At 41.8% G+C, this 19805-nt stretch overlaps 1 protein-coding gene across 5 annotated transcripts in view; it reads left to right on the forward strand.

The window, feature by feature from the left end:
- Positions 1 to 19805, forward strand: part of SLC20A2 (solute carrier family 20 member 2) — a 59084-nt gene that overhangs the window by 15023 nt on the left and 24256 nt on the right. For 3 of the 5 annotated variants that reach the window (XR_008746036.1, XM_055797299.1, XM_055797302.1), the window contains exons 3-7: positions 3974 to 4117; positions 10036 to 10586; positions 15305 to 15445; positions 16687 to 16772; positions 18824 to 18920. Coding sequence is in view for 4 of the 5 variants with exons in the window: in XM_055797299.1 (XP_055653274.1) it covers positions 10298 to 10586; positions 15305 to 15445; positions 16687 to 16772; positions 18824 to 18920 (613 nt within the window). In the remaining variant the exon portion in view is untranslated. The remainder of the gene's footprint in view (positions 1 to 3973; positions 4118 to 10035; positions 10587 to 15304; positions 15446 to 16686; positions 16773 to 18823; positions 18921 to 19805) is intronic. The other 2 variants (XM_055797300.1, XM_055797301.1) reach the window with 1 other exon arrangement.

The following is a 19805-nucleotide window of genomic DNA, read 5'->3' on the forward strand; positions in this document are numbered from 1 at the left end:
ATGGATGTAGTACGCTCGGTCTCTGGAGAATCAGCCAGAGTCATGGGCAGTATGAGTCCGGTTCCCGGCATTAACTGGGGCAGTGCTTGAATCAGCGGTGGCCGAAGCCCTGCTCCTTCCGAATGGGTTTGCTGCCTTTGAACTCCTCCTGGCTCAGCGTGGGCTTGCGCTGTGGCAGGGGTCGGAGCCAGCCTGGTTCTCCCAGGCCACCCAGCACCTGGAGCCTGTGTCATCCTCTGCTCCCGCCTTGGCCTCTGGCAATTCCAGTTGCGGGTTCCTCCTTTTCCTTTTCCCAGGGCTCACTTGCTCAATGGACAAGTGTGATCTCAAGAAGAATCACGCTGTGTAACATGGCAGCCCTCCCTGCATGCCTATGCAAGCACAGCTGGTTCACCTTGACCGTCGGGAGTGCAATTCTCTTAGCAGGCGTGGGATGTCCTTTTTGAGAGCCTGAGGTCTTGCTGGAAGAGGAAGTTTGGGTGACAATGTGACAGGGTCCAGAACCATCACAAAACCCCATCCAAATGGTTTTCTTCCTCAGAGCAGAGGAGTCGCTCTGTCCCTGAATGCCAAATGACTTAATTTTTATGTCTACCACGTTAGACTTTCCAGAGAGTCCCTGAGATGGTTTTTCTTGCAGCAAAACATGGATGCATCTCTTTCAATTTGGAGATTATCCTGATGGGTGACAGAATGTGCTGGAGCTTGCTGCCCAATATGCAAAAGCAGATGTGCTTTTGTTGGTTGGAGCCAGCTCTTTCCAGCTTGAACTGTGTGTCTAATTTAGAATTTTGTTGGTATTTGTTAGGCACAGTGGAGTTACCAAAGCAGCCAGAAATGGTGCTGTGTTCCACAGAGCTGTGTTAAATCTCCATTAGCCTTGAGGACCTCAGGGCTGATTTCCAGGTAATGATCAGTGTGGTGTTCTGCTTCAAGTCCCCCATGGTGTAGATGGTCACGGGGGCCTTCAAAATGAGAACGAAGGGTATTCCAAGAGCTGGATTTCCTTGAGATACGATGTGATACCTGTGCAGTCATCTGCCACCTGTTTTCATTCCTCTTCGTGACTTTTATTTTCTTTCTTTGTAGATTGAGGGGAAAATAAGGGTTCCCAGGCAGGGTCAGGGACAGAAATACTGGAAAGAGATACAGATAGTCCCCAGTTCCAGCTGCTTATGACTCCCGGTTTTTGAGTACCAGCAGGTATGTGAAAGCCTGAAAGCTCCTTTTGCTGCTCTGTAACCTTGTTTAAGTTGGCACAATGTAACTGGAACAACATCCTGCAGCTTTCGGATGTTTTTATTGTATTTCTGTTTCTGACCAAATGCAGTTTACGGGTATTCAGGTTCCAATTCTTACAGGCTTTTATGTTAGAAAATTATAAACATCCCCATTATTTTGTACTCAAAATGTATGTATTTTAAAATAAGTACAATTGCTGAAATATATAGCCTTCCCATCTGAATGGCAAAAAGGCCAGTTACATTTGAGATAAAAGTTACATAAAGTTGCAAATTGTGTTTTAGTGGTCACTGTTAAATGAGAATCTGGGCATCTTTCAGAAAATAGCTGACGCAGAAATGCAAAACAAAGAGAGTTTCAAATTAATTATTTAAATTGGCATGTCCTTTTACATTATTTAAACCAGAATATAAATCTGCCTAGCGTGGGTTTGTTGAAACGAATCGGGATCTGTCAGTTGTGGATTTACCAGAATAAATTGCAATTAAAAAAAAAATGCTACCTGATGGAGAATGTAATATAGAATATTCATCATTTCTGCAGATACTTGATTTGATGGGAACCAAACTGATGCTGCCATTGCCAAAAGCCGATCCTCATAATTTATTTTGTGGTCATATAAATTTTCCTTTGCCTGCCTCTTTAGTGGTATCCCAAATTGTAACTCTTTCTAATGGTCAACCAGTCTTGGCTTGGATTTTCCCATGCCTGAGGTCTACAGTGCTGATTTAGCAGAACAAAAACTTTGAAGGTATTTCCTTTTCTCTGTGCTGTTTATTATATCCTTTGCCTTGTGTGTAGACCGAGCTCTGAAGCTTAGGTCAACAAGAAACCACCGTTGTGGTCAGGCTGGCTCGTGGGAAGCGGCACTCAAATGGTTCCATGTGGTCTTCTCCCAGGTCTGAGATGATTCCCACAGGTCAGGCTGGCAACTTCTGGCTTTTGAAAATAATGTAGGTAATGTCCTTTTGACGGTCTTGTTACCTGCATTTGCGCGCTGGTGGTGGTTACTCTAGGCTGGGTGAACGGTCCTTTAAGGAGAACTAGGGTGGGTTTAGCGTTTACTTGGACCGTGTGGATTTGAGCTTTTCCAAGGTAGACATCACCAACACATCATCTCTGAAGAGAACATGAAATAATATTTTGTGTTCTTTTTTTTTTTTTTTTTTACTTTATAAAGTTAAATAAGTGCTTCAAGAAAGTTTCTGTGTTTGTTTATTCACCTCCTTAAAACCTTGGAATCCAGACCTATAAATACAGGCTGACCTCATGTTTACAATTATGACCGCTCTCACTTAAATTGATTGATACTACTTGTTTAAAAGAAAACAAAACTCTTTTAAGATATGTTCAGAGCTGAAGGAAAAGATTAATGTTCTTGTTAAAAAATGTTGCTTTTGTCAATGAGGGAAAGCCTGTTTGGAAGTATCAACCTCTTTCACTTTGTTAAAACTAGGAAGCCTATTTGCCAGCTGTTACAGAAGTAAAAGGAGAGACTTTGCAACCAGACTTAGGAGATGTAGTTTTTCACAAAGTTAGCAGCTATATTGCAGGCTTAATAGTAGTTGGGTATTGACCTTAAATAAAAGAGTCAGCATTTCTTACAAAGAATCGTGGCGTGATACTTAGAATTCTTTTTTTTATTGGGGATTTTTAGTGTCATTTCTGCATTGCAGATTTCTAGTGGAGTTTTGCCCTAATCCTTAGAAGATGATGTAGGCTTACTAATCCATGTGAGTTTTCTTAAGAAATGTAAACCACTTTTCAGGTTTACCAAATTATCCTTGAATATCATCTGCAGCTGAATTTAACCAATTTAGAAATTTTTTGCCTCTTTGTTAAGAAATACCCTTTATTCAAACTTGAAAAAATAGATGAGGTAAGAATTATGTCTCCAAGTCTGTGTTTACAAATCTAAATCGATGATTTGGTTTTCTCAAATGCACAGGACACAGAACATTTACTGATTTAAGTTTATTATGTAGAAATATGATTCCATGTCTTTGAGTGAGTCAGAATGGAGTAAAACTTAACAGTTAAATTTAAAACATCATTTATTTATAAACCAGAATCATGTCCAAATAAATTTGCATCTATCAGATTTTTAAAGCTGTGACAATGCAGTTTTGATTTACATTCCTTTTTGTAGAATAAAATGGCTTAATTGCATTATGTAGCATTGAAGCAAATATTTTATATAAAGCTAAGCTGGGTGCTTTTAAGCAAACATTATTTTTGCCTTGACATACATGCAAAAATGTTTCCCACTTAAAGGAAAGTGGTTGAAGGAATTTGGATTGGGTAATGTAGGTTGAACTGTTGAAAGCGAAGTTGCTTGCTTAGGCATTGATCCAGTCAAAACTCGTGCACATCTCTAACTTTCTGCAGTCTGTGTAGCCTGTGAGACCTCTACTGACATGGATAAAGTAACAAGCATGCAACATCTTTCCCGAATTGGATGTGCGTACCCTACCGTCACATGCACTTGAATTAAGCCTGCATTTAAGCGTGCTTGCAAACAGAAGACCTGGGGCTCCTCAGAAATTACCTGATCGCACCAAAATGCCCAGCTGGCAATCAAAAATGAGATTTCCTTTCTTGTCTATGCCTATGCTTGGGGCGGGGGGGGGTGGTGGTGGGGGAAAGGGAACGTTTTGTTGCTTTTAATATGAGCTTCATTGGATTGGTTTGTCTCATAGTGCAGTCGTGACGCAGTGTTGTGTTTTATCAGTGCCCACCCCCAGCAGAATTCTTTGCTTAAGAGGAGGCAGATTTTCACCTACTGAATAAGACTGTGGACTCGCATTGATGCTTCTCGGTGTTGTCTTGTGTGCTCTCCTGTGCCAGAGTGAATTTTATCCTGGGACTGCCTGGTGTAAGTTACAGCCCTCTTTCTACCCTCTGGAAGTTTGCATGTTCAGATGTGACTGTGCTGAATGATAGAATGTCTATTTTAGTCTTCAGCCTGTATTTACAGTCAGGAGGGCAAGTTGCTCAGGAACTTTGCGCCTTTTTCTTTTGAAACAGCTTTTAAACACTGGGTGAGTTTTAAAGATCTCTCTGCATGGTTTTCTTTTATAAAACGTGTTTTCCATAACCATGAACACTTGTTTTCTCTGAATGGATCTTAAAAATCTGTAGTGATGAAGCATAAAAACCACTTGTTTGTTAGAAAGGCTTTTGTTCGGTCACTGAAGGATCAAGTTGTTCTTTAGTTAAAGAAAAAAGATACTTATCAGCAAATGCACAAGGACTTGTTGATACTTTACCTGTCTCACTTGTTTGTAGAATTGCTGTTTAAATATGACTGCTGTCTGTGTTTTTAGCAACAGAATCTCATGCTAAATATTTTATATGCATTTTTGACCTTTCAGTGGTTGGAAGAGAGGTTGATAGGGACTAAGAAAAGGAAGCATCCTCTAGAAGTTTTGGGAGCTGGTGGTGACAGTCACTCGCTGCAGTGTTAAACTGGGTGGGAGTCCTTGGAAAGCTCTCACCTTCAGTCCTGTTTCTATATCGAGTAGCAGCATCAAGTATGCTTAAACACGTTGTGAATGTGTTAAAATAGGAACTGATTGATACAAAAACTGCCTCTGCAGATGCGGTAATTGATTTTTTTGTTGTTGTTTTGTTTTAACTAAGCTAAAGGTGCTTTTTTGTGTGCTGGAGCAGTAAACTTGCCTCGTGCTTGGCCTTGTGACAACTCCTGTGCATGTAGTTTAAAGCCATATAGGGATGTTCTTAGTCTGGAACCACTTGAATTAATACCACTTTTCATATCATGAGTGTAGTATTAGTAATTTAAGGTAGATAATTTGTGAGTCTTGTGGCCCGAGCATGAACTGGAAACGATAAGGACTATTGATGTGAACAGCTTTAGTAGTTTTGGCTATATATCAGGCTTGGTTTCTATGCAGTGCTGTGTTTAGTACCAATAGACTGGAATGCCAGATCTGGTATGAGTTTATATACGTAGGTGGGAAGCCTGACAAATTGGTTTTATATAAAGAACAAAATACAGAAATGAGAGAGGTATGGAATAACCTCCTAGAAGCTGCTGTCTGGTAAGCATTTTAGACAGACTTTTCAGCCACAGGCAACTAGAAGTGAACCTGCCTGTCAGTGCAAATTCAGTGCCACTGTTTATTATGAAATGTTTGATGTTTTCAACACTGCAGGGGAAAAGAAATCATCCTCCCTGGTCTGTCTTGTCATAATGCAAAGTGGAGCAGTTGTAAGAGTTATCTTGAGAAATGCTACGCTAGCTGCTGTCTTTCGATTTTTACTTATACTTGGGCAAAAACAAAACAGTTAATCCCGGGACCTGGTGGAGGTCCTGTCCAGGGTAGGAGAAAGTTTTCAGCTGCAGAGTGGGGCAGCTTCTGAGAGCAGAAGAGCTGCATACAGCGTGATTTAGATATGATATGGGCTGCATGTGGGATGATTTATGTACTTTTTAATGCTTCACAAGTGCAGTAGGTTCTTCCCTAATTATGTGTGAGAAAAAGATTAAGGGACATTTATGGGGTCTCTGTTTCCTAATTTATGTCACACAGTTGGATTGCTGGTGGGTAATGCACTCTGATTGTTTCCCTAGACTTTGAACTTTGTCCGGAGCTTTTATTTAACGGTTCATCCGTGTTGTTAGATGTTTCTGTGTTCTCTTTAGCAACAATTTGTTTGGCAAAAAACTTGCAAAACCTGACATCTTTGTTTTTCAAAGTGCGTTGTTTTTTGGTTTTTTTTCCACTAAAAACTTGTCTAGGCTTAGAAGTGTACTGTGAATAGTTTCCAGAAGAACTGTCTCAGTAACTGTATCCATATATATGTCCTAAAGTGATCTTGTGGTTACCAGGAGATCCCAACCTTTTTCTGAGGATTCACTTCTTCATGAATTAAGGTGCTTACTTACCTAGGTTTTGGTTTCATCTTCCCCTTAGGGAGGAAATAGCACTTTGTGTTGACAGAGTTATAACAAGATGTTTAGCTAGCAACAAAATAAAATCCAAGGGGGGTGTCTGGATCATCTGCCAGCGAGGCAGAGGGACGTGCTTAGCATTTCCAAAACTCAGATTTTTCTCACTGAGGTGCAAGTTCTGTAAGTTTCTAAGTCCACTTAAACAGTTAAAAGCTTCTACTTAGATCTCCTAAGTATGATACTCTAATTACAGATCATAAGAAGCCTGTATTAGCTAAAAGTCTCGCCTTCATGCAGAATTAGCTTCTCACAACTTGAAATTTCATCTCCATGTATTTCCCTTCGCTCTAGCAGCCATCAGATGCATGCTTCAGCTTCAGGTCCTGTAGCTCCCCAGTGCTAACACAGCTCTTCTGCCCTGCTGATGCCCAAGGGTGAGTTTGCAGCATGGCCACTGCAGTGCAGGCTGAGTTCAGGGAGAGTTATCCAAAGCATAAATAGGAAAATGAACTTTTCAACCCAGAGTCTGCTGCAGTAGTGTAGTGCACCCAGCTGCAGAGGCCTTGGCGGAGAGGTGGTATCAATCCTGAAGGTAAAGGGGAGGATTTCCTAGTGTCTAGTAGGTCAGGTTGAGTTGCATTTGGTATGCATAGAGGCGTGTTGATGAAATATAAATGAGAGCAGAAGAGAAACAAGCTAGTGGCTTCCAGCTGTCACACAGGGAGCAGAAGATCTGCCATTCCCTACTGTACAGCGTTTTTTCCAGTTTCTTTTTCATCCCAGTAACATGAAATGCCACAGGCTTTTGGGTTAGATTAGGTGATGAGGGGCATGGCTAAGCGTGTCTGAGCATGCCAGATGTATTTTGGGCTCTAGAAAGAAGCATGCTACAAGATTTAGTCTGTATTTAGTCACTGGCCTACTTTGCAGGATATTTTGCATTTCTGAAAACTTTCTCAGCCGATATGTATCTTTTTTTTCCCCCCTCTTTCTTTCTTTCTGTTTCTTTCTTTAAATGTTTAACATCTCTTACAGTTATTTAAGGTTGAAAGTGGTAACACTTAGCCATTCAAATGCTGTCTACATGTTAATTTTTAAACGTGTTTATTCCCTTTCCTGTTTTCTTTTTGAATTTCATCTTGTTAAAGACAAGGCTTGGCCGTTGCTGTGCTCTGTCACTTGTGCAAATGCAGTAGACATCAAGTCAAGCCTCCCAGATTTTGGAGGAAGCTCTGTTTTGAACTGTCACCTTGCAAAAAATGACAGGGTGGGTGATTTCTTACTTAAGACATCCTTTTCTCCTGAGGCCATATATCCCATTTCATGGGGAGGGAGATTATGTAGCTGCCTGTGCGAGCCCTTTGCCAAGAGCCCTGCCAACAGACTTCGGGAGACTCTTTGGCGTTCACAAAGAGTTTTAGGAGCACACGTACACACACTTGAAGTCTTAATTTCTTTGGGACCATCTGGAGTTCTGTCCCCCCTCTGAGGGAAGCTAATAAAGGCAACCTTGTGATTTAGTGGTTTATTTTAGAAGCTGCAGACTGTGGCCAGAGGAGCCAGATTTGGCAAACATTGTCCCATGAACTGTGTTGCAGTGGGGGAATGTCACAATCCCCCTGCTCTTCCTTATTCCAGAAATTGGGTCACAGTAAATTGGTGGGTTGGTTGATAGTGGAGAAAAGGCAGATCACTGTTGGGAATAAGGGTGTGCTTTCGTCTTGTGAGTCTGAAGGAAACAGGTCTCATATGATCACACCACCTGTGGCTGTATGCATGGATCTCAGTCGGCTTTGTCCATTTTCAGGAGAGGAAACTGGGGCACTGAGGCTAACTTGGCAAAGGTACTGTGTAAATCCATGCAGGATAAGAATTTAATCATTAATCTCCAGGATCAAGGAAGGACCCTAGTCCAGCACTTCATCTCCTAGCAAAAATCTGATACACATAACAGAAGTTTTAACAAATGAATTTAACAAGAGTTTTGTCTTCTTTCACAGGCAAACAAGTGCTAACTCTTAATTTTTTCTTCCAAATATCACTAACCTCTTCTGTCTCTGTGAAGTCCTTTTCCACTCAATGAGCTGAGTGCTCATGAATTATAAAAAGGCAACAAGTCTGCAAACATCAAAAATGCATTGGTCCTTCATTTTCTCATGTTATCTCATAGCATAAAAATCCTTATACAAATGTTTTTAGCCATTAAGACCTTCCAAGATGTTATTTTAGAGTGTGAGGCATTCAAGGATTGATGTCTGCTCCATGTCTGGAAAAGACTGGAGCAACAGTTGTTCAGCCAGTTTGGAGCCTGGAGAAAGAAAGAGGGATATCTTTTCTGCTGAATATGTATATTTAGAAAAAGCATCAATCCTTGACATCAGCTTAAGGGTTTTCTAGGAAACAACATATCGATGTGGTATTTTCCTGTTGGTTGTACTCAAAGAACCAGCATCTCAGGAATATGTGAAATCTCTTTTCTTTTTTAATTTTACCATTATTTCAGAGGTTTCTGAGACCCTTCCTCCTTGCTACCACATGACCTACATTGCATTGGGATCATCAAAAGAAATTAAGCATGGTCTTGAAACTGGATGTGGGTGTGTTGTTATGAGACTGAAGTGACAGCGGGGAAACTGAGAGAGAGAGGGAGCTGGGCTCAGGGCTTTTCATCTGGTAGACCCTGCCTGATCTCTTGAAATGCTTCTTGAAACTGTAGATGATGGATATTTGCTGCTAAATTGCTACCTCCAAAATGGCACTTTTCTGCAACCAGACAGCATGGATAGGAAAGCAGAGGGTGGCATGGGACGTGTTCACGGCAGCTGCTAGCAGAAGAGGAGCAGCCCTCTAGAAGAGGCAGATGCTTTGGGCAAATTTGCTTGTAGCTTTTGACCATCCTGACATCAGTGTGGGCCTTACCACTCTGTTTAGCAGTCTTTTGGATGCTGAAGGTTTTATTTTTTAAAGTCCCCTTCTCTCTGTCCGTTTTTTGGTTTGAAAGATAGCACTTTTTTTTCCTTTCAGATTAGACTAATTAAGGACTAATTAAGACGTAATTCAAAAGGCGATCACAAAACTATCAAAAGAAATGCTGAAATATATTTATAACAATGGTTTGAATATAATAACTGTTAGCAATTGGTAACCATCTATAGGAAAGAGCAGAGAGCTCAGCTTTTTAGTTAAAGTTTTTTTAGGTAAACTTCTCCGGATCGGTAGGGATACATGGGAATATTACAATTATTGTGCTGTTTCAGTGACTGAGAAGCTCTAAAAAAATTTATGCTTACTGCTTGGGATGCAATAACAGCCATAGATGAGGTTAGTGCTATTCAGAGTGGTTTCAGTGGCATCTCCTAGGCAGACATATAGATAAAATCATTTTTTCCAAGGAGTACATCTCTAGCTGCAGCTGATAAAATGTTGAGAACTCTGCTGAGGCTGATGGAGCTAAGTGATGTATGTCAGCTGGTAATCGGGCTGTATGGTAGGGTCTGTATGTTCTGCATGTCTTATATTCGCTGGGTACAAAGAGCCAAGAAGAATCCTCCTTCTAGAAAGAGGGCTTATCACACTGCTCGGTAAATTCAACACAAACAAAACCCCCAACCTTTCTAAATCCTTTTAAATTGCTCAGAAGATTTTCTCAGTCAGTGATATTGCAAGAAACATTGCTTTGGAGGTGACCTAATTTTAACTTTTCTGAATTGCTTTATGATTAGAAGAGTCACATGTCGAGGTAGGACCCCATTAGTGGATTTAAATCATCTGTTTAGTTCTGAAAACACGCATTGTTGTGGGCTCTGCTGAGTATTCCCCCCCCCCCCCTTTTTTTTTTAATTTTCTTTTACTTTTTTTTTTTTTTTCTGTTGCAGGACAGAACATCGCAGTTGTACCAGTTTGGGAGCAAAATATGGAATGTATTTCACTGCTGACCGAAGGCAGCCAAATGAACAGTATTTATAGTAGTTTGAAAATCAGCAGTTAGCAGTTTCTTCACATTCTAACACTACCCAGCACTTTCCAGAGAGAACTCATTGTTTACAAGAAATCTGCTTTCCAAATCCGTTGCGGTGCCCTCCAGCCTTGACTATTAACTATTTGCAAAGGGGAAGCTAATCTGCGGTTTGGGGAAAGATGGCAATGGATGAGTACCTGTGGATGGTCATTGTGGGTTTTATCATTGCTTTTATTTTAGCCTTTTCAGTTGGTGCAAATGATGTTGCCAATTCTTTCGGAACGGCTGTGGGCTCTGGTGTTGTTACTTTACGCCAGGCTTGCATTTTGGCTTCAGTTTTTGAAACCACTGGCTCGGTATTACTGGGAGCAAAAGTAGGAGAAACAATTCGGAAAGGTATCATTGATGTTAACCTTTACAACAACACTGTCCCACTGCTGATGGCAGGAGAAGTGAGTGCAATGGTTGGTAAGTAATACTTTCCTATTCCAAGTAAATTTCATTGTGTGTTTATCATCCTGTTTGTTGTGAGTATTGTTAATTAAGTCTTCCCATCTTCTGGACTTGCACGTCTGGTTTTGTGTGAACGTAGGGGCCTGTATTCCTTTTTTAGTCTCCTGTGTTTTTTAAATGCTTCTAATCATTTACATTTTTCAACGGGTCAGACATTTAACTAATAGAAGAAAAAAATGTTTAACATAATGGAACATATATATGCATTCCTAGCATACTGAAAAAATTATTTTGGAGGTTTTTATGATGGTAAATGGAAAACAGGTAAGCATAGCATTTTTGATTTTACAGAAGATCCTACAGAAACAGCAGCTTGTGAATGATTACGAGAAGGAATTACCGAAATTGTTTAAAACAATTACAGAAAATCCAAACATATTTCCTTAAACTGATTGTCTGGTTGAGTGATTGCAATCAGTCATACACTTCACCCTTGCCCATGGCAAAACTAAAGGAGCAGTAAAGATGGTCAGATATTTAAGGTCTTTTTAATTTTTCTGACTCAGACCAACAGCAGTTCAGTGTACCTTGGAGACTGCTCTTTTGTTTGCAGTTAAATTCATCTCATTTTAGAACAAATAGCATATTCTGAGGTAAGTAACATTAAGCCACGGTATTTACTCTTTGTTTGTATGCAAGAGGCTTTGTGAGCTTTTGGAGAGCTCCCTCAAGGATCAATAGCAAACCTGCTTTGAAAGGGCAGGAGACAGGAGGAAGGAAACCTTTTCAGTGTGGGAGAGGCAGCCCAGGCAAGGGGCCAGCCCGCTCATCGCCCTACGGCTTCGTCAGTCTGCTGGGTCCATGGGGTCCCACGACAGGGAAATGTGATTTATATGAGCATCGCTCGTATAATGCTACCTGCCTCTGTGTGGAAGGGATGCTCCGCTCAAAGATTCTCTTCCTTAAACCTTACCTAAATATTATTTCCACCTACCCCCTCTAACCTCAGCACAGCTTTCAGGCAGGACCTGCATGTGAGATAAGTGAATCCATGCAGAGGTCTACTGTATGTGGTTATTTTCTCATTTCCCCAAAGAAATTTTGCCTTTTTTTTTTTTTTTTTTTTTTTTAATTTTGCTGGGTCAAGATGGATATGGAATGCCAGTTTCTGGACTTGTCTGAGGTGGCTTTGTATGCTTGAGAGCAGGGAGGTGGTTCCTTTGGGCTTTCACTACTACTGAGCCTCCTGAAGGTTGGCCACGTTCCCTGCCCAAGGGGAGGAGGGGTTGGTTAGCGAGAAATCACTGCTGGGACCACAGCCGCTTCCCCAGACAGTCCCTCTGTGAGCTTGCCAGCTTAAACCACATGAAATGCTCTTGGGCACCCCCCATCAGTTCCTCTTTCGTGATGTCTTGTGAGGTCAGCTGCAGAATTCTGGTCTTTCCCTCAAGCTGTAGGGTGGCTTCTTAGTACCACTCCACTTGCATCATTTAGCCTTCTGCTTCCTGAGACAGCTCCATCATTTCCCATGGGCATGTGTCCAGGAGCAGTGTACACCATCTGAAATGTAAGTGACCTGCATCTTCTGACCTTCACATTCTTGATACTCATGGTCCCTGTTGAAGGAAGGGTCCTTTTCCTTTTCTGTATCTATTTCTGGCATCCTGGTCCTGGCTGGGCAAAGTTTTAAGTCTCAGATGCCCCCTGCAGAGGCAACTGGCCAGAAGCTCAAAGAAAACAACTTATTTGCATGCATATTTACATAAGCCTGTGTGAACTTCATGACCAGTTGCATTCCCTTCCTCCAGTAAGGGCATTAAGAAGAAATTCCACATTTTAAATCTCAGAATTAATCACAAGTTACAAACTGCAGATTTCATTTTGTTTTCCCCCCTCAAATCCATCTCCAGCTTTTCTCTGGATGCATGATATTTTTTTCTGTGTTTTCTCTGAGCTTTTGCGGATGTTTTCTTTTTCTCTTTCTGTTTTTGCTCTGCATTTCCCCCCCTGTTCTCTCATGCCTCATGATCATGTTTTTGCAAATGGACTTTGCTTCTGAATTTCAATGAAGCTTAAATGAGTCAACAGTCTGGGAGAGACCAAAAGTCGCTGTATCCTCTTTCCAGATGTTGGTGGAAGATCCTTTGATGCTTGCAGCAAACATCAGATGGTGATTTTCAGGGCAACTTTCTCTCCTAAAAGAAAAGGAAGTAGGGAGCAGTGGGGTTAAAATTTTAAATTGTAACATTTTGTAATAATTTATAGCATATTTAAATGTTGTTTATTAGGTAGTTGGGAAGTTAAGGACTATTGCTTTCAGAAGTAACTTGTAGTTCTTCCCTAGTATTAGCTAACTGCCAGGACAATAAGTCAGGAATTCCCCAAGTGTTGTTCTAGTGGTGCTGGTGGGAGCTGAAGTCAGCAGCTGGTGCGACCGAGGAGATGCCACTGACAGAGAGGACATCCCAGCCAGGATTAGCAAAGCAAAGCACTAACCCAGTCTTGCAGGTGGTGTGGTACATGATGGGGGCTCACAGCTGGCATGCAGCACCAGAGCCTCGGTAAATGGATGCAGTGCCTTCAGGAGCACAAGGGGAGCTCAGGAGAGCATGAAACCCCCCTGAGCTGAAAGCCAGTGCTGGGCAGTCTGCAGGAAACCCGCTTTCTTTAGGAGACAGCAGCCCGGAGGAAAGGGTGTGCGGCCACGGTGTCAGCGGGCATGAAGGGTCTGAATCTGGGACGTCGTGACAGGTCTAGTGAGCCTTCTGCTTCCTAGATTAGTTTTGCAAAGTTAAAAATTGGAAATGTGCATTTTATGTTAAGGAGTTAAAACTTTGGTGTAGGTAGTTAAGGCACTGCAAGCCCCAGAGGAAAGCCCTGCTCTGGCTTGATTTGTATTTTCTTCTGTTCCTTAAAGTGCTTCCTTAAATTTCTTTAGACCACACATTGTCCTTCTCATACTGTCTGCTACTTTCCCTCTTGCTCTTCTGTTGGTTTTCAAGGTGAAGTTGATTAAAGAAGAAGTAGTGCCATACTCCTTCTATTTCCCCCCCTAACAAAAAACTCAGCCCTCACTACACATTTGCAGTGCAGCTGTGGCTTGGTTGCATTTTCCCTATTTTTTAGACTATTTTGTAATTACATATCTGTGGCTGACTTAGCTGTTTATTTGGATCTTTACAGATGTTACCATCTGTTTTCTCTTTTACCTCACTTCCACTTGCTGTCTCTTAAGTTCATGTCAAAGGTTGCAAAGTGTATTTTTATTTTAGTACAGGGGAAGAGAAGCCAAAAAATTAAAGAGCAGGTGTTCCTTGTTTGATCTAGAATTTCCAACAGCAATAGGAGTACCAGTTGTTTTGGGATAGCACCCCAGGAGAGATCAGTTTTACAAACTGGGTGACTTCCAAATGTAGCTTTGTATGATGACAGCAAATCACCATTTGCAGATGGCTCCATTTCAAGACCCTCAAACTATCTTCTCCTGTTGGAATTAAGGGTAGAGGCTGAAAATTTAAGTAACAGCATATGTTCAGCGTCCTTGCTTTATCACCTGTGTCTGCTGCAGATCTGTTAAGAGAGGCGACAGAAAATGAGCCAGAAAATATGGGATCTGTTTTGGTAGTTTGATGGCTGCCATTGGGGCCTCTTAACACTTGAAGATTTTTTAGCCTTAAGGCCATGAAGTCTTTAGATGAAGAAGAGATCTTTCTAAAAATTCTCTAATGTTAGGCGATATCCACAGAAAGCCTGTGTCACTGCCAGAATGATTTTGGTGTCCAGAAGTTAGCATCACTGCAACAGGAGCAAGGAACCTGGGTCCTTGCCATGTGAAAATGAGTTGGGTCATGGAGCTGCATGCTTGAAGGCATGGTGGCCAACTGTGGTCTTATCTAACTACTGAAAGTTGGGACTAAAAACAAATACAAGGCATCCTGTCTGGTGCTTGGTGTCTTCCCCCATCCCACACTCTTGACAAACATCCTTCCTTGGAACATCTGTTGGCACACAAGACATTGCATTTACTTTATAAACCATTAGCCACCATCCCTTAGTTAAAGGATCTTATTGCCTTATGCCAAGGGTATCTTTGGCTGCTCCATGGACTAAGATACACTTTTTCTGCAGATCTGAATTTCTCCAGCGCTGCAATGAGCTGCAAGTGAAGGCGGTGCGAGGGTCCTTTTACCTTCCTCAATCCATTTTACTTATAGAGGACCCTGGATGGCTGCACGTCACTGACAAGAGGCATAAAAACTGCCCCTCAATTTGAGCCTTTCTCTGGTAGCATCTGAATTTAGGAACATGGATGCTTCACTAGTGAACTGATCATACTGATCACTTGGAGGCTTCCAGGTCCAGCTCTCAAGAATGAGGTTTTCTAAGCTTGATGCAGACTGGAAGCAGTTTATGTGTTTAATCAGACAGGCTGTAAATACTGAAAGTCTAAAAAAAAAAAAACCCCAAAAAAAAGCAGAACTCTTGTGCAGTTTAAAGAGCTGTTGGTAATAAAAAGTCATAAGTAAGATGCAGCATTCAAAGCTGCTATCAAACTGTCTTAGTGTCTAGTTTTAGAGACAGAACAAGAACAAAACTCTCTTTAGGAGATCTCTGTTGTGCGTGTGGAGTGTAGGCAGTGCTTATAAAAGAATGCGGGTATGTGGCAAAGAATTTTCTGCGTAACATTATTGTTACTGTTGTTTATGCCATGTGGTTGTGGGGTTTTTTTCTAGGTTCTGCTGTTTGGCAGCTGATTGCATCGTTCTTGAAACTCCCGATATCAGGGACCCATTGCATCGTAGGTGCTACAATTGGATTTTCTCTGGTGGCAATTGGCACGCAGGGAGTCCAGTGGATGCAGCTTGTCAAGATTGGTAAGTGCCGTTTCGTTCTGTGTGTGAGGTTATACGAAATAGTGTGCACTGCCTGCAAAAAACATTCCCAGAAATCTGCTTTGTGCTGATAGCACTCCCTCCTTAAATTATTTCCTGCCCCAGTCCTGTCTTTCAGAAGACGCGCTGATGCCATGTTCATTAAGGGCTGCAGCGTGTTTCCAGTGGAGAAGGGGATAAGATGCAAGTTGTACTTCCCCAACAGTAAGCTGAGGACACATTGTCCCTTAGAGATGTGCTTCAAGGTGGCATTCCTCCTCTTCTAATTCTTTTCGTGGCAGCTCATACCACCCCGTTCTTGCTCTCAACAATGCTAGCCATCATGTGAATGCCCACAGTCATGTTTCTCCACCCACGAGCTTCAGGGAGGCGAAAACTGGGCATACAGCACATGTTTAAGTCACAGCCTCCCACTGCCAAGATCAGCACAGCCAAGCAGGGATGTGAAGGAGTTTTAATTATTGTTTTGGAAGCCTTGTAACCCAAGTCACAGCCTAAACCCTGTATTAAAAGGATTTGGTGCTGAAGGCATGGAAATACAATTGAGCTTTAGAGAAGTTAGAGCAATGCGTATGTTTTTTTAATTCTGTTGAAAGTAGAAGAGGGTTTACAATGACAGCAGAATCAATCTGTTAACCATGCCACAAACAATAAATCACTCTGGATGAGATTGCCAGAGCACTGCCCTAATCCGGTTTTATTGAAATCAGTGGGAGTTTTGCCACCTACTTCAGTTAAATCAGTCCTGGACACTTGCAAATCTGCCCTGTAAAAAATGTACGCACATTATTCCTTACAATTGATGCTTCTATGGCATTTTGGAAATGGAGACTTTTACCCTGTGAGCAGCACAGCATCCTGCTAGATGCAGTTGCTTTCCACTTGCTTGCAACATTCGTGGTCATGGTAATAAAGAAATTACAGGGCTTTATTGGTCCACTCTGCATCAAGCTACAAGACACTTTCCTGATGAATTTGACTACTAAATTTGCAAAGTTATCGGGAAAAGCTTTCACTGATGTTTCTAGTAGTGCCTAGCATTACTTTGACTTTCGTGAGGGTCAGTGGACATTGAGTTGCACCAGTTGTAAGTAAACATACAGAACGTTAATTCCAGTTATACAAGAACTGTTTTAAATTTATTGCTCATTGCTTACTTACTTAAACTATTATGCAAGAATACTGTTTGTTTCATGTTTCATTCTTTCTTTTTTTCAATACAGTTGCCTCTTGGTTTATTTCCCCGCTGTTATCTGGCTTGATGTCTGGAGTCCTCTTTGTGCTGATTAGATTCTTCATTTTAAAAAAGGTAAAGAAATCTCAGTATTATAATGAGTACTCTGTATGAAGGCTGTGTTCTAGCCTCCTATTTGAGTGTTGGCATTTCCAGAGTTGAAAGTTTGTGGCTTGCTTTTTGGACAGGAGACCAGTCATTTCTTTAATAGCTGTTGGAACTGTACTTGCTCTTAGCCGTTCTGAAAGCTTGGAGTAAGTGGTTTAACAAGTATTTAAGGCTACATGGTAATTGATATTGTATACCTTTTTTGATCAAAGGATGGTACATTGAGATTGTGTCTGTAGTAGTACAGACTTGTTAGCATTGTCTTAGTTTCACGATAGTCATTCTGACTGTTATTTAAACAGAACAGTCCTCTCTCAGGGGTACTCTGATTGCTATTTTATAGTTGTGAAATTTTAAGCTTTGGTTTTCTAGTGCATCAGACATTAGAAGATAGGCACCTGCAAATTTCCTTTATTCTCAAGAAACCCGAATTATTGGGTTTTGGTGACCTCAGTCAAAAGTGGCAGCTTTGAGGTAACATCAGTCCATATATCTCCTGTGCAGGAGATGACTTGCTGGCCACGCAGCATGAACTGGAAACCAGGGCACTCATCTGCTCTTTCATTTGTCTCGCACCATTCAACTTGCTAAAATGGGGGAGTGCAGCACATGACAATGAACTAAAATAAGGGACACTATATTAGCAGTTATAGAGGGAACTTAAACAGATGAGGGATTAATTCTTTTGCTGTAAATAACACCACCTGTAACATCAGCTTCATCACTCTCTATTTCTGATGTAAATAAATATCAGTGATAAAAGTAGATGATAAATTTGATTGGACTCAGCTTTGAATTTAAAATTACTCAGGTTGCATAAAGGGCAAGGAAGAGTTCCTCCGTTGCATTCAAAATATAACAACTTAAGAAATTAGTCATCAAAATCACATGAACTCTGGTATAAAAGCCACATATTTAAGCATTCAGGAGGCAGAAAAAGTTCAAGCTAAAGAAATTGTCTTCTGACTGCCATCTGTGCCATTCACAAAGTAGTGAGATCTGTAGAGCTTCTGGCATAAGCAGGTAGTGACTTGCATTGTGTATATGCATAAAAAAAGAGCAGCTTTTTAGCTTGTGAGCCAGTGGCTTGGTGTAGGGGTTCATGCCCTTGTTGGGGGTGTCTGTGGATAGCAGCTGGCCCTGTGGATATAGCCCACGCTGCATCACGCTTTGGGACCGGGGCATAGCGCAGGGTGGCTGCAGCCTTCTCTCAGCTCCCTTTTATAACTCATGGCAGCAAGAAACAAAACCACATTAGCCAGCCGTTAGCTTCGCCAGGCTCTTTGCAAACACGCGGAGCCCCTCAAAAGGCTAAAGCAGTCTCCTGACAAAGGCTTTTTCCGTGGCTTGCATGGTGCGTTTCCGCTGCGCCATCAGCTGAGCCCTTCCTCGTGAGTGCCGAGGGCAGGGGACCGTAGTGGGCAGCAGGCACAGCAGCATGCTAAACATCGCACAGCTTCCTTTATGTTAACTGTGTAACACAGCCAGACACTTAATATTTCAGAGATTTCTGAAGTATGTTAGCTGGTGGAACATGCCAGGCTGTCTCATTCAAAACTGAGAGGTTAAGAGAAAGGTTTTGGAATGGATGCGTTGCAGTGATGCTTGTAGCCCCACGCCAAAAATGTCAAAGCCCTGCCCTGCTTGGCACACTGCAGTCGTGCTGAGGGAAGGGGGCTCCTCATCTTGGAGACAAGGTGGGTAAGAAAATACTTGCAGAAAGAAACCTGCCCCCAGGTCACCCAGCAGGTCTGCAGCCAACTTGAAAGTACAACTTGTCTCTCTGGTTCCCATTAACAGTGTCAAGCTTCCCCAGAATGCTGGTGTTTGTCAGGACCAGCCTTGTGGATCTGGGTATAACCAGGCAGGTCACCATCCTTCCCTCACCGTCTACCAAAAGCCCCACCTGCCTGGCACTAACTCAAGAGCACGTTTTTCCTTGTGGCGGTTCATGCTGACGTTAATCTGGTGAAAAATCCAGCTAATATTTCCTTTTTTTTCCCACTGTTTCTATGCAGGAAGACCCTGTGCCCAATGGTCTCCGTGCACTTCCAGTGTTTTATGCTGCTACCATAGCTATCAATGTGTTTTCCATCATGTACACAGGGGCACCAGGTGAGTGAGGCATCCGCAGTGGGAGGCATGGGAGGGAGGCATCCCGCGGGGTATTACGGCGTGACACCACACTGGCAGGTGGCTGTTGACACCGCACAGTTACCTCCTATGTTAGGAGTTAACGAGGGCAACAATAAATCATACACCTCCCCACATGCTTCTATTTGCGCGTGTGTTTTTGTGACTCCCTCCTGATCACTCCAGTTAGTGGGGAATGACACAGCTACCAAGAAGATCCCTCTTTAGAGGAAGGGGAAATATTGAGCTGCCGACTTTGGCTTGGTAAATCTGAGCGCGTGTTGAGCTCTCAGAGGTATTCCAGGTACGTGCGTCAAAGTGGGAAGGTTCAGAGCGGGCAGGAAGAGCAGGAAGGCTGTTTGCACTCAGTCTAACGCTATAGCTCCATTGAAATCAGCAGAGTCACTGTTCTGGCAGATCTGGCGTGGAGCCTAGTAATTAAATTCACTTCTTTATTTCCCTTCAATGATAAGAAGCCCTGAGCCTGTTCCTGCATTGAATGCATCTTCTTTCTTGGGTGTTGTGTTTTCATTGCAACTCAGTTAAAGGAAATGATACATGCCATTTTCAGGACTTCAGTTATATTTTTATATATTTGCACATTTTTTGTGCATTTGTATGTTGTGTTTATTTATATTAGTGTTTATCTTTGAACTTACATTTATGTTTTTATATTTACGTTTGCTTATGTTCGCATATTTTATGTTTATATATTTGCATTTATATGTTTATATTTAACTTGACTTAAGCAGTGTACATTTAAACATGTACTTGCATCAGAAGAATTTAGAAAAAAGGTGTTCAGTGCTCTCAATGACTTTATTGAAGACTCCGGTCATTAAATGTTATCTTTAGATTATATTATTA

Source organism: Falco peregrinus, chromosome 2 (assembly GCF_023634155.1).
Source record: "Falco peregrinus isolate bFalPer1 chromosome 2, bFalPer1.pri, whole genome shotgun sequence".
Lineage (NCBI taxonomy): Eukaryota > Metazoa > Chordata > Aves > Falconiformes > Falconidae > Falco > Falco peregrinus.